Here is a 13,091-nt window from a genome sequence, read left to right on the forward strand (position 1 = left end):
ATGTTCTTTTCATTTTTATTTGTCTTTTTGCAATTCCTATTATCTTAATCACTTCTATTTGTATCCTCTGTATGTCTTAGCCTTTGTGTGTGTGTGTGTATATATATATATATATATATGTATATACATATATATATATATGTATATATATATATTTTTTCCCCCCCTGCCTTTTCTTTCTTCTGGAAGATTGCTTCTAGTCTTCCAGTTGGCTCATCTGTTCCTCAGCTGCATCCTTTCTGCTGTATATCCCATCTATTATGTTACTTTAACTGTGTATTTTTATTCCATATGTTTCTGCCTGATTAAAGATTTTTTTTCTTGTTGGGGCACCTGGCTGATTTCAGTCAATACAGCATGTGACTCTTGATCTCAGGGTTGTGAGTTCAAGCTCCAAGTTGGGTGGAGAACTTACTTAAAAATTTTTTTTTCCTTATTTTTTACTGCTAATATCTTTCCTATCTCTTTAGTATGTTTGTTAGGCTAAATTTTTTAAAAAATTTTAAAGTTTATTTATTTATTTTGAGAGAAAGAGAGCACAAGCAGGGAAGAAGCAGAGAGAAGGAGAGATAGAATCCCAAACAGGCTCCACACCATCAGTGCAGAGCCCCATGCGGGCCTTGAACTCACAAACTGTGAGATCACGACCCAAGCCAAGATCAAGAGTTGGACGCATAACTGAATGTGCCACCCAGATGCCCCTGTTTGGCTAATTTTAAAATTAAATAATTTAAAATGGGTGTTCCTGTTCTGTTTCTTGTTCTGATAAGTTCTTATTCTAGTACATTCTTTTTATTTTTAGAAAGTCATGCTTCTTAAATGTTTTTGGCCTACAAGTTCATGTTCTTTGTCACCTACTCTGTGGAAAGATCAGATTCCATTCCCTGTCATCCTCAGTGATCTTAGGGATGAATTCTAAGAAATTTTTTTTAAAAACACTGATGCTTAGATTCCTAGAGATTCTGATTCAATTGACGTTGAGTGTTCCCTGGGTATAGGGATTTGTAAGATTGTAATTATAATTTAGATTGTAATTCACTAGCCTCAGTTGTGGGGAAAAGTAGGGGAAAGAATGTCTAAAATTAGTCTGCCACTCTTTTGTTCAGTTCCTTATGCAGGGCTTCTATGATGCCCAGATTTTACCCTGAGGATACCTGGAACATAGACTGAGTTGTAGCAAGGATAGGAGGAGACATTGTGTCTTATGACAGTGGTGGGACAGAAGCATCTGCAAAGCTCTAGCAGTTTCCCACCTGATTGACTTTCTTAGCCATGTCTGGCCGCCTTCTGTTCCTGGCCAAGGCCACCCTCTCCCCCACCTTCCCTGCTCCTGCCGCGAGGTTTCTTACAGGTTTTTATTTTCTTTATTTGGTCCATTTTAATGATGATCTTGGAGGAAGAGGCCACTAGTCACACTAGGTGCAGCAATTAGAATTGTCACCTCTAGTGGGGTGCCTGTCTGGCTTAGTAGAGCATGCAACTCTTGATCTCGGGGTTGTAGGTTCCAGCCCCATGTTGGGTGTAGAGATTACTTTAAAATCTTAAAAAGGGGGGGAGGGGAAGAATTGATACCTCTAAACAGCTGCAGTCTTGATTTCATATCTACTCTAACTCTACAGATTGATGTCTTACTGATTAAGGGTATAATTTTTTTTAAAAAAAATTGCACAGTGGTCCTCTCTAGTATTTCCTCTTTGGAGTTTCTCACTAAGAAAATGAGCTTTGAAAAACTTCTTAAAACTAGTATCTCCTGGGGCGCCTGGGTGGCGCAGTCGGTTAAGCGTCCGACTTCAGCCAGGTCACGATCTCGCGGTCCGTGAGTTTGAGCCCCGCGTCGGGCTCTGGGCTGATGGCTCAGAGCCTGGAGCCTGTTTCCGATTCTGTGTCTCCCTCTCTCTCTGCCCCTCCCCCGTTCATGCTCTGTCTCTCTCTGTCCCAAAAATAAATAAACGTTGAAAAAAAAATTAAAAAAAAAAAAAAAAAACAAAAACTAGTATCTCCTGCTTTTTTTTTTTTAGTTTTTTTTTTTTTTTTTTTAGTTTTTTTTAACATTTCTATTCATTTTTGAGAGACAGAGAGAGACAGAGTGTGAGCAGGGATGGGGCAGAGAGAGAGAGAGACAGAAAATCTGAAGCAGGCTCCAGGCTCTGAGCTGTCACACAGAGCTCAACATGGGGCTTGAACTCATGAAGTGTGAGATCATGACCTGAGCCGAAGTCGGACACTTAACCCACTGAGCCACCCAGGCACCTCTCCTGCTTTTAAATAAGGTTTATGTAACCAGTTTTGCAAAGTAAGAGTCTTTTTTTTTTTTTTTTGTAAACATACAAACATCAGCAAGGAATTGTCGGTTATTCAAATAGTAGGGTTAATATTTCTGTAAATGTTGAATTTTTACTGTAAACACAATTTCATGTTTAGACCAGTGTTTCATTCTTAGTGTACTAATATCCTCCCTTGTACTCTGTAAAGAGTTTTTAAGACTTTTTAAATAAAGAATTGTGTTTATGTGTATTTTTTCCATAGATAGTGGAGTTGGAGCAGGGATTGATTCATATTATGAATATCTATTGAAAGCCTATGTCTTACTTGGAGATGACAGTTTTCTGGAAAGATTTAATACAGTAAGTTGATCCAATTTTATATTAATTTTAGAGCCAATTTTATTTGCCAGATTTTGATAGAAGCTCAATTATCTGAGTGGCAATCTGAGAAATAATTTGTTTTTAAACGTGTGTGTGTGTGTGTGTGTGTGTGTGTGTGTCAGTATTCCCTGATGATGTTGGGCAGGGATAGGACAAAACTGTATAAATTACAAAAATTAGTTTACAAAGTTTTTCATTGTAAACTAATTTCAATTTCATTTTCCTTACAAAAGTTTTCATTTTCATCTCTTATCAGAAGTTTTTAAGATCTGCCAGTAAGTAAGAAAATGGGTAGATTTGAGTTTTACCTAATCTTCTACGCATGAAGAGAATTTGTTGGAATAAATTACTAGTTATTTTTTTCCTGTGGATTCCAATTCTTTGTGAAAACTTGGAAGTTTGACCTGCTCCTTGATCACATCAAGCATACAGGGCTTTGGATACCTAGGAGAAACTAGTGAGTGTTCATTTCAAAAGCAGGTCTGTAAGTCTTAAGTCTGGCTCAGAATTACAGGCATAGTTTTAAGAGAGAAGGGTAAGGATTACTAAACCTGATTGGATTGCCTTTGTAATTGAAGCAAAATGAAATCAGTACAGCAAACTCATCAGCTGTATCACTATGGGTTTTTTTTAAATTATTTATAATTTGTTTGTGCACCCATCAATTCACCCACATTACTGTGAGACAATACAGTGTAGTGACTGAAGTATGGGAGTTGCTCTACCTGAGTTTAAATCCTGGTTGTACCACTGGTTTTGTGACTTTGGGCAAGTAACTTTACACTGTTGGTCTCTGTTCCTTATCCATAAAATGGAAATAGTAGTACCATTCCTGGAGATATTGGAAGGATTAAATGAGCTAGGGCATATGAAGTGTTACAGCCATGTCTCAGCATCTAGCAGATACTCAGTAATGGTCATTAAATAATATACAAGTTAGGAAAAACCAATAAGAGACCCAATAATAAGTTATCGATTGAATACTTTAAAAAACACTATCATATATTGTTTATTAGATTACTATAAGATTTTCTTGAGGTGAACAAGAACAGATTATTTTTGTTGGCTCATTACCATTCATTGACTAACAGCTCAACCTGTTGTTGTCAAAGCTGAGACATATCTAAGGGAGGAAGATAAAAGAAGGGGAAAAAGAGTTTTTAAGAACATAAAAGACATCCCATCAGGGATGGGATGTTCAGATCTGTTCCCCTCCGAAGATCTTATATTAACTATAGACTTTAATATTCTGTATCAGAATTAACACAGGGGAGTATATATATTTTAGAAAGATTCCCATACAGAATAACTTAAATATTTACATAATTACTTAAGTAAATTTATTTATATATAAATTCAGCTTTACTTTCTTCACAGCGTGATTTAACGAAATGCTGTTTTTAGAGTAGTACATCTTTTTTCATCTGCTTTCATGAACACATATTGTGATCTTCTAGCATTACGATGCCATAATGAGGTACATTAGCCAGCCACCTCTTCTACTTGATGTGCATATCCACAAGCCAATGCTCAATGCTCGGACTTGGATGGATGCTTTGCTCGCCTTTTTTCCAGGTTTGCAGGTAAAAAAACCCCAAAACAAAACACTGTACTTTCTTAATATTAACGTAGAATGACGAAGTACATTGTGACCTCTAAAATGGAATTACCAAAATGGAGTCACATTTTAAAATGTATTAATGTGCATTTTTCTAGGTATATAATGACTCTAGATAAAATCAATTCCTATTTTATTAGGTAATTTTGTTGTTATTGTTGACTTCTAGGTCTTAAAGGGGGATATTAGACCTGCCATTGAAACTCATGAAATGTTGTATCAGGTGATTAAAAAACACAATTTCCTACCAGAGGTAAGCAAATAATCTTTGGAATTCTAATTTATATATACTGTAACTTGCTAATTTAATAATGTACCAAGTGTCATCTTCAGGGTTGGTTTATTCTCTTTTTCTGTTTTTTCCCGGTTAAATAGTATATCCATTTATTTTTGGTTTATAAACTATTATATATGTTTTTCCTTTTTCTCATATACCAAAAGAACTCAAGTTTAAGGTAATGCTGGACTTTTGTGTAAAAAAACCCAAAAACCCAATTTAGTATTTTTCAGCCTTTCTAATCCATGCCATTAGATATGCATTGTCTATTTCTAACTTTCACATATATCCATCAGCTAGAGAGACTTTTTTTTACTCTTTATTTTCTAAAGCTTATTTTATGAAAATGATAGACATTGAACATACTCTTGCTGATCACATAGACTGCCTGGTTTTTATATATTAGTAATATTATTTCTAGCTTGATATGGCAAGATTTTAATAACACACATTTTGGCTTTCCAGAAATGTACCATTAAAAATTTTCAAACTCATGTGTGACCTTGTTCTGTCGCTGCTTACTCCCTACACTGTGGGATATCTGAGCATTCCTAAAGTGTTTTAGAAAGTATAGTTATATTAGCCTTCAAGTAAGTAGGACTGTGCATTGTATAAAATTTGCATTCACTCTGAATAAACTGACATTTCAACTAAATACGTCTTACCGCAGATGAAGTTTTATTTGGTTCCCACAAAGGTTTTGGTCTTGGGGGCTGGGGTGGCTCAGTTGGTTAAGCATCCCACTCTTGATTTCCGCTCAAGTCATGATCTCACGGTTTTCAGATCGAGCCCCACATCGGGCTCTGCGCTGAGCATGGAGCCTTCTTGGGATTCTCTTACCCCTCTTTCTCTGCCTCCCCCCTTTTAAAAATAACTTTTAAAAAAGCTAAAAAACAAAGTTTTAGTTTTATTTTAATCTTTTTTTTTTAACACTTTATTTTCTTTTTTGAGAGACAGAAACAGAGTGTAAGCAGAGGAGGGGCAGAAAGAGACAGGGAGACACAGAATCCAAAGGCTCCAGGCTCTATGCTGTCGGCACAGAGCCTGATGCGGGGCTTGAACACATGAATGTGAGATCATGATCTGAGCCAAAGTTGGATGCTCAACTGATGGAGCCATCCAAGCGCCCCTTAATCTTTTTTTTAACCAGTTGGCTCTGTTAGTGAATAATTTCAAGTGAGACTAGTGTAGTTTTTAACTAATGCTCTGTCTCACTCTGCAGAGGATTTGAGGTTACAAAAAAAGTGTATGCTAAAATGCCAACATAGAAATATAAGAACTAGGGACTTAAGAGGGGAAAATGGAGATAAGGAAAAAGAAAACACAAAGGCCCATGTAGTGGCATTATTGAGTTTCATAGTTTTCTCTAAGCTTCCTAATAGCCACAATGATCATTTACAAAAATAATTACATTTAATTGGTAAAAATAGCACCTTACCAAAAATGAATTGGGATTTTAAGCGATGAAAATTTTCATTTTGTAGATGAAAGTTATCAATATTTTAATTATTTTTAAATTGTTTGTGGTCTAATTCATGTGCTATTATATACTCTGGAGTCACTTGTTTATTTTTTAACTCACATTACTGTACCTATTTATATGTTGTTTTGACCAGGCATTTACGACAGATTTCAGGGTACATTGGGCTCAACATCCTTTAAGACCAGAATTTGCAGAAAGTACCTACTTCTTGTACAAAGTAAGCTATTTTACCTCTTTTTTTTTGCTGTTTAACACCCATTTTGTGTTGGATATCTCACTATCTTATAATAGTAATTGGGTTTTCAGACTGCTTGTTTAATGTTATAATGATTGGATATGTTACAGTTTTAATTCATCTAGTCCGTAGTTACTGAAAGATGTAAGAATTGACATCTAAGTTTTTTGTCTTTTCAAAATACTTGTATAAACATTTCTATATAGAGTTTTATATTTGAAAGCTGCTTTCTAAAGCATGTCTCTTACCTTTCTTTAATCAGCCCACCTTTCTGGGCATTAAAAATTTTATCTAAGGGTTGAGATATATAGTTGGACATCTTTCCAGTTGTGTGTTTAAGAAATTCCATAAAGCAGATCCATGGCTTATTTTCAGAGCTAAGTTCTATGTAACCTGTGTTCCAGTGCCTGATACAATGCCTAAGCACCTAGTAGGTACTCAATAAATATCTGATAAATGAGTGGGTGTATGGTAATATATAAGCTATATATATGTATACATATATTCTCCTTTTTAATAGGCTACAGGAGATCCTTACTACCTTGAAGTAGGGAAAACACTTATTGAAAATTTAAATAAATATGCTAGAGTGCCTTGCGGATTTGCTGCCATGAAGGATGTTCGTACTGGAAGTCATGAGGACAGGTAAAACAATTCCTAACATCCCCTTTCCTCAGGGTAACTTACAGCAACACAAAATAGGACTCTTAGGTAGAATTCAGATAAGCTTTACAAAGGGTATTTGAAGATGCAAAACTTAGTTCGTCGTGTTTAATTTCTAAACTCTCTTGAATAGGCTGATTTAAAATTGTTTGAAAAGTTTGTATTTTTATCATAGTGCCTGGCATATAGTAGGTGCTCAAATGATTTTTACACAGATGAACAAATGATTATTAAATATCAGAACCTTAGTATTAGGAATGGGGTGTTCTGTGTTAATTTCTGACACTTTACATAATATAAAAACTGTTACCAGGATGATGAATGATCTGAATTATGATATATGTCAAGAATTCCTCAAAGTAGTATCGTGGTTAATGTATATTCTTATTCTGTTGCCGGTTTGGAGGCTAGGGAAGACCACTGGCAGTTTCTGTTTGATTGGTTACTGATAGATGTAGATGGCATGAAATAAGCTATAAAAAGCATACTTTGGTTACTGTGATAGTCACTAACATTCCAGTTATTTTAACTGTCCAGAACATAGCAACACATTTCTAATGAACACTAAAATTTATTTATTTGGTTAGCAAATGTTCATTCCATAGGCATTTATAAGGTGTCTTATATGCCAGAGTTATACTAGTTTTTGAGGATTAAAGATAGGAAGACATGTCTTTTCCATCTTTGAATCACTGAGAATGGATGGGTAAATAAATTTTAAAACATTGTGTAAGTGCTGTGAAACATATTAAAGGGACATGAAATGCAAATTGGGATGTGACGGTCACTGGAAGACCACTGGAGGTTCTTGTATCTTGAAGGATGAACAAGGGTTAGGAAGAAGTACTAAAAGGACTTTGAGGCAGAGGGACTAGAGGCAGGTGAGACACAGCACTCGTCATCTACTCGGAGTTATCCCTTAGTCCTTCACTCCGAGTATTTAGATAATAATTAATGAGGCTTGGGACCTACTTCCCTGATCATAGCTGATGAAAACTGGTTAGGTTTTTAGAAACTGGCATGCAGATACCAGCAAGAAATGAAAGTAAATAGGCTGTGTATTTGTTTTTAACATTTATTCACTGCTTCCCACCTTCTGGGTGCTCTTTTTTTTTTTTTTTTTTTTTTTTTTTTGAGAGAGAGTGAGAGATGGTATGCAAGCACAGCGGGGGTGTGGAGAGGGAGCAAGAATCCCAGGCAGGCTCCTCACTGAGCATGGAGCCCCAGTGCAGGACTCGATCTCACAACCGTGAGATCAAGAGTTGGATGCTTAACCAACTGAGCCACCCAGGCACCCGGACACTCTTCTGATTAAGCACTTTCTGTGTTTAACTCATTTGATCTTGAACTCTCTGAAGTGTAACTTCTACTATAATCTTCATTTTATAGATGAAGAAGCTGAGGCACAGAGAAATTGGGGAACTTACCTAAGGTCACACATTAGTAAAGTTAAGTCCAGATTCCCATCAACACTTGAACTCTAAGAACACGAAGCTCTTGAACACCATGCTATTCTGGCAGTTCATTCAAGGAACAATAATTAAATACCTTCTTTATGCCAGGCACCACACTTAGGTGTGGGGATGGAAAAAGAAATTAGAATCAATTCCTGCCCTCCCATGACTTAACAGTTAGTGGAGAAGATAGGTGTATAAAGACATAATTGCAACCATGTGATTTGTGCTGTGGTGGAAAAAAGGGGTAACAGGTTGAAGAATTACAGAGGAAGACATGATTTATCCTGTTTAGAGAGTTCTAGTTTTCTAAATTTAACATTCTTCTTTTTTTCCCCAGTGAATATTCCTTACATGATGTTGTTTCTAGACCTTTTACCACTGCCTTTGCCCTAATCTGATTTCATATTCCAAAATATAGAGTATCTCTTAAAATAACAAGTCCAGAATTAATCACACTTAAGATGTGCCTGGCAAAAACATCACTGTTAAGAACAGTTGTAAGGTTGCTAATTTTCTGAGGGGCTGATGTGTTTACACCCTCTATTCAATTGAGGATCACTGCTTCATCAACTCTGTTCCTCATGACAGCATTGAGGACAGCATTGGATCTTTTAGGCAGTTGGCCGAACGAAAGGTTGAGAAGTAGTAATCCTCATCATTCTGTGTTATTAGATGTGCTTTAGATTTTTTAGCAGCTTTATTATATTCACCTCACGGTGAACTTGTAGCCAATTGACCTCAGTTACTTGTGGCCTGCTGACAAATGGGTATTCTCCACCCTACTTTTGAGTAAATGATGTTTTTTCTTTAGTGTAAACTTAGAACTTTATACTTACCTCAGCAAAATTTGGTTTTGTTGGGGTGTGTGTATGTGTATGTGTTTCTAGACCTAAAAGAGAGCTTGAATCTCATCTTAGTCATTTAACATATTACCTAAGTTCAGTGGGCTGCAGTTTAAGCGTACCTTAGAAAATTTCCATCTAAATTGCCAGGAAGAATTCTGGTTAGGACCAAGACCAGTGTACCTTATGGTGTGGAACTTGAGAGTTTGCAGGTTACAAGCTCTTTGCATTTGGTTGCTTATTCCTTTACAGATCTACCAGTGCTGTCACCTGGCTCACCAGTGTCCCTGTGCCCATGTGCACACGCGCGTGCACACACACACACACACACACACACACACACAATTTTCAGAATGGGACTATCTGTATTTTCTTTATAATAATGATCACTGGAAAGAATTTAAATGCAAAAATAATATGAAAATCTTCGCTAAGACACTTCCCCTACATGCCCACCCTAAGATAACCACGGTTGGCAATTTGATAAATAGTCTTCCAGACGGTTTTATTGCATGTATGTTTGCATTTTTTTTTCTTTTACTGTTATTTTTATTTATATTTGAGAAAGATACAAAGAAAGAGAAGGAGACGAATCCCAAGCAGGCTCCATGCTGTCAGCGCAAAGCCCAACCAACCTGGGGCTCGAACTCATGAACTGTGTGAGATCATGACCTGAACTGAAATCAAGGGGCGCCTGCGTGGCTCAGTCAGTTAAGCATCCGACTTTGGCTCATGTCATGATCTCACGGTTCGTGGGTTTGGGCCCCACATCAGGCTCTGTGCTGACAGCTCGGAGCCTGGAGCCTGCTTCTGATTCTGTGTCTCCCTCTCTCTTTGACCCTCCCCTGCTCACGCTGTCTCTCTTTGTCTCTCAAAACTAAATAAATGTAAAAAGACAATTAAAAAAAAAATAATATGAAAATCTTTGCTAAGACACTTCCCTTACTTGCCAGCCCTAAGATAACCATTGTTGGCAATTTGATAAACAGTCTTCCAGACAGTTTTATTGCATATATGTTTGCATTTCTGGGTTGGTTTTTTTTTTTTACTTTTATTTTTATTTATATTTGAGAAAGATACAAAGAGAAGGGGATGAATCCCAAGCAGGCTCTGTGCTGTCAGCACAGAGGCCAATGTGGGGCTCGGACTCATGAACTGTGTGAGATCATGACCTGAACTGAAATCAAGAGTCGGATGCTTAACTGACTGAGCCACCCAGGCACCCCAATGATTTTTTAATACAAATGAGATTATATGATAAGATACCCAGTTTGCTAGCTTTACCCAACTCATACTGTAGTGATCTATCATGTCTCCATTCTTTTCTAAATGTTTCCAAATCATTTGTCTCATAATCAGTTCTACAATTCACCACAAGTCAACACTGTGTTCATCAGTCTATACTTCTCAAGCTAACATTTTTTCATGATAGTAGCTCTCCGTTATCATAAGTATATTGCAGGTTGACAGGGCATGTTTTATCTATTCTGAAAAGATTATAAAATGTTCAAAAAATTTTGTGACATTACAGGTGAGTAATGAAAGTCATCCAAAAATGAAACATCATTGATGTGTAGGAAAAATAAGGATAGCTGTGTTCTGAGCTTATCCATATGCCAGGTGCTATGCTAAATAATGGACTTAGAGTATCTCATTTAGTCTTCACCCCAATGTTAGGCAGGTATTGTTATGTCCTTTACAAAAAAATAAACTGAAACTCACAGTCCTTATATAATATCCCCATGATTACACAGCTAGTCAGTGAAAGGCCTTTTCTTTTTCCAGAGCCTGTGTTCTTATCACTGTGTTCCATTGCCTCTCTAGTTCATTCTTTTTGTAATACTGCTAAAAGTTTCATTTGATTTAGTAAACGTTTATTGAGTGCCTACTGTGTGCCAGGACTTGTGCTTGGCAGGAGATGTAAAACTATGTCATCTGTCCAGTAAGCCACAAGTTATTACCACCAAAACCTAGGACTCTTTGGGAGGTAGTAAATGTAATGAAATTTCATGTTACTGTAACTACATCTAACAGCTGTGCTTTTTCTGCCACTTTTGATTTTATTAAAAGCTTTTCTTTAAAATGTTTATTAAAACATTATAACATTGAATCATTTGTAAAGTCATATATTTATATTTTTATTCCCTTTGTTCTGTATTCCCTTCTTGACAGGTATTTAAATATTTACAGTTAGAATCATAGTCCCTGTGATTTTGTGCTGTACTTTTTTCTTGTAATTTTTTAGAAATGATTTCCTTTACCTTAAAACCTTCTTGTATATAACTTAAGTGTCTACATCATGAACTCCATCAAAATTGTATTACTTTATCCAATTTAATTAATATTAATTGACAATTCTTGTATGGCTCTTACTAGTAAAGTTTCATCTGCATTACCTCCCTCTTGTTGCTTCTCTGTAGAAAAAATGGAAAACTCTCCTTCATTGGAAGGCCAATAGGAAAATCTTGTCTGCACCATTGACAAGATTTAGTGTGCCTGTGTGGTAGGCGGTCCCTCTGGTCTTTTTCATTTCCTTGGAATATGCTTGGAGTCAAGACTATTACCACCGGGGGATAGATGGATTCTGTAGTACTTTGGACATCTAAATTGATATAGACATGTTTATTGACCTTGACTCTTTGGCTTTCAGATAGTTGGTATTTGAATATTTTTATGTTCTAAGATTTAATTATGACCTTTTATTTTAGAATGGATTCTTTCTTCTTGGCTGAGATGTTTAAATATCTTTACCTGTTATTTGCCGATAAAGAAGACATTATCTTTGACATAGAAGATTACATCTTTACAACAGAAGCTCATCTGTTACCTCTTTGGCTCTCTACTACAAATCAAAGCATCTCTAAGAAGAATACAGTAGGTTATGTTTTTTAATTAAATGTTTTATTGTCTTTTATGTGTTTATTTTTCCAAGTGAAAAGTAATCTGTGCATAGAATTCAATAAATATATGTATGGTAGGAGGAAAAGTACACTTGATATTTTCTTTGTCTCCTTTATTGCATCCTATATATTCTTATATTTCATTTAATGTTTCATTTGAACAAGCTGTAATGTTAAGTAAAATAATTATTTTTATTTACATAACATTCTTTTATATTGTAGACTTCAGAATATACAGAACTGGATGACAGTAATTTTGATTGGACTTGTCCAAACACTCAGATTCTCTTCCCTAATGATCCGTTGTATGCTCAGAGCATTCGTGAACCCTTGAAAAATGTGGTGGATAAGAGCTGTCCTAGAGGCATCATCAGAGTGTAAGATGTATTATTTTATATTTGTTAATATTAAAGTTAATTGTTCGTAAATGATAGAGAATGTAAGGAACATATAACAGCCAAAAAGACGTTTACTTAGACCAAAAATATTGAAGCATATAGTTACCAGTAATTAAAAGTTATTCATTGGTAAAGTTATATGAAAAAGTTTATTCTGCAGTAATGTCTTTTTCTTATGGAAATTTTCTTACGGAAATTTATTATGGTGTATCTTTTGTTTAATGAACTAAGTATTAATGGTCAGTGGGTGGCAATAGTAGTTTTTAACTTCTGTAGTTCATTTTTACCCAGAATATTTCCATCAGACATTTCCACATGTCTTGTATATGTAGAAAATATTTAAAAAATATTTTTCCTTTAACTGTGTTTTCTACATAAGGAAAGTATAGATTTTGTTTTAATTGATTTTATTTTTTGATGAAGTACTTATTCTTGATTTTTAAATAAATTTTTTTGGCTTAATGAGTTCATTTTTTCCCAAATAGTTACATTGAAAAGCCATTAATAAATTAAAAAAAATTTTTGAGTATTGTTACTCACTGATAGAAGTATTGTTTTACTTTTAAAGTATTG

General features: G+C 35.5%; 1 protein-coding gene across 4 annotated transcripts in view; it reads left to right on the top strand.

Moving 5' to 3' along the window:
- EDEM3 (ER degradation enhancing alpha-mannosidase like protein 3) overlaps nt 1–13,091 on the top strand; it is a 69,160-nt gene that overhangs the window by 37,835 nt on the left and 18,234 nt on the right. For all 4 annotated transcript variants that reach the window (XM_030302406.1, XM_030302404.1, XM_030302405.1 and 1 more), the window contains exons 9-15: nt 2,527–2,624; nt 4,103–4,228; nt 4,433–4,516; nt 6,157–6,240; nt 6,779–6,903; nt 11,929–12,094; nt 12,343–12,497. In XM_030302406.1, the coding sequence (XP_030158266.1) occupies nt 2,527–2,624; nt 4,103–4,228; nt 4,433–4,516; nt 6,157–6,240; nt 6,779–6,903; nt 11,929–12,094; nt 12,343–12,497 (838 nt within the window). The remainder of the gene's footprint in view (nt 1–2,526; nt 2,625–4,102; nt 4,229–4,432; nt 4,517–6,156; nt 6,241–6,778; nt 6,904–11,928; nt 12,095–12,342; nt 12,498–13,091) is intronic.

The sequence above is a fragment of the Lynx canadensis genome, chromosome F1 (assembly GCF_007474595.2).
Source record: "Lynx canadensis isolate LIC74 chromosome F1, mLynCan4.pri.v2, whole genome shotgun sequence".
Lineage (NCBI taxonomy): Eukaryota > Metazoa > Chordata > Mammalia > Carnivora > Felidae > Lynx > Lynx canadensis.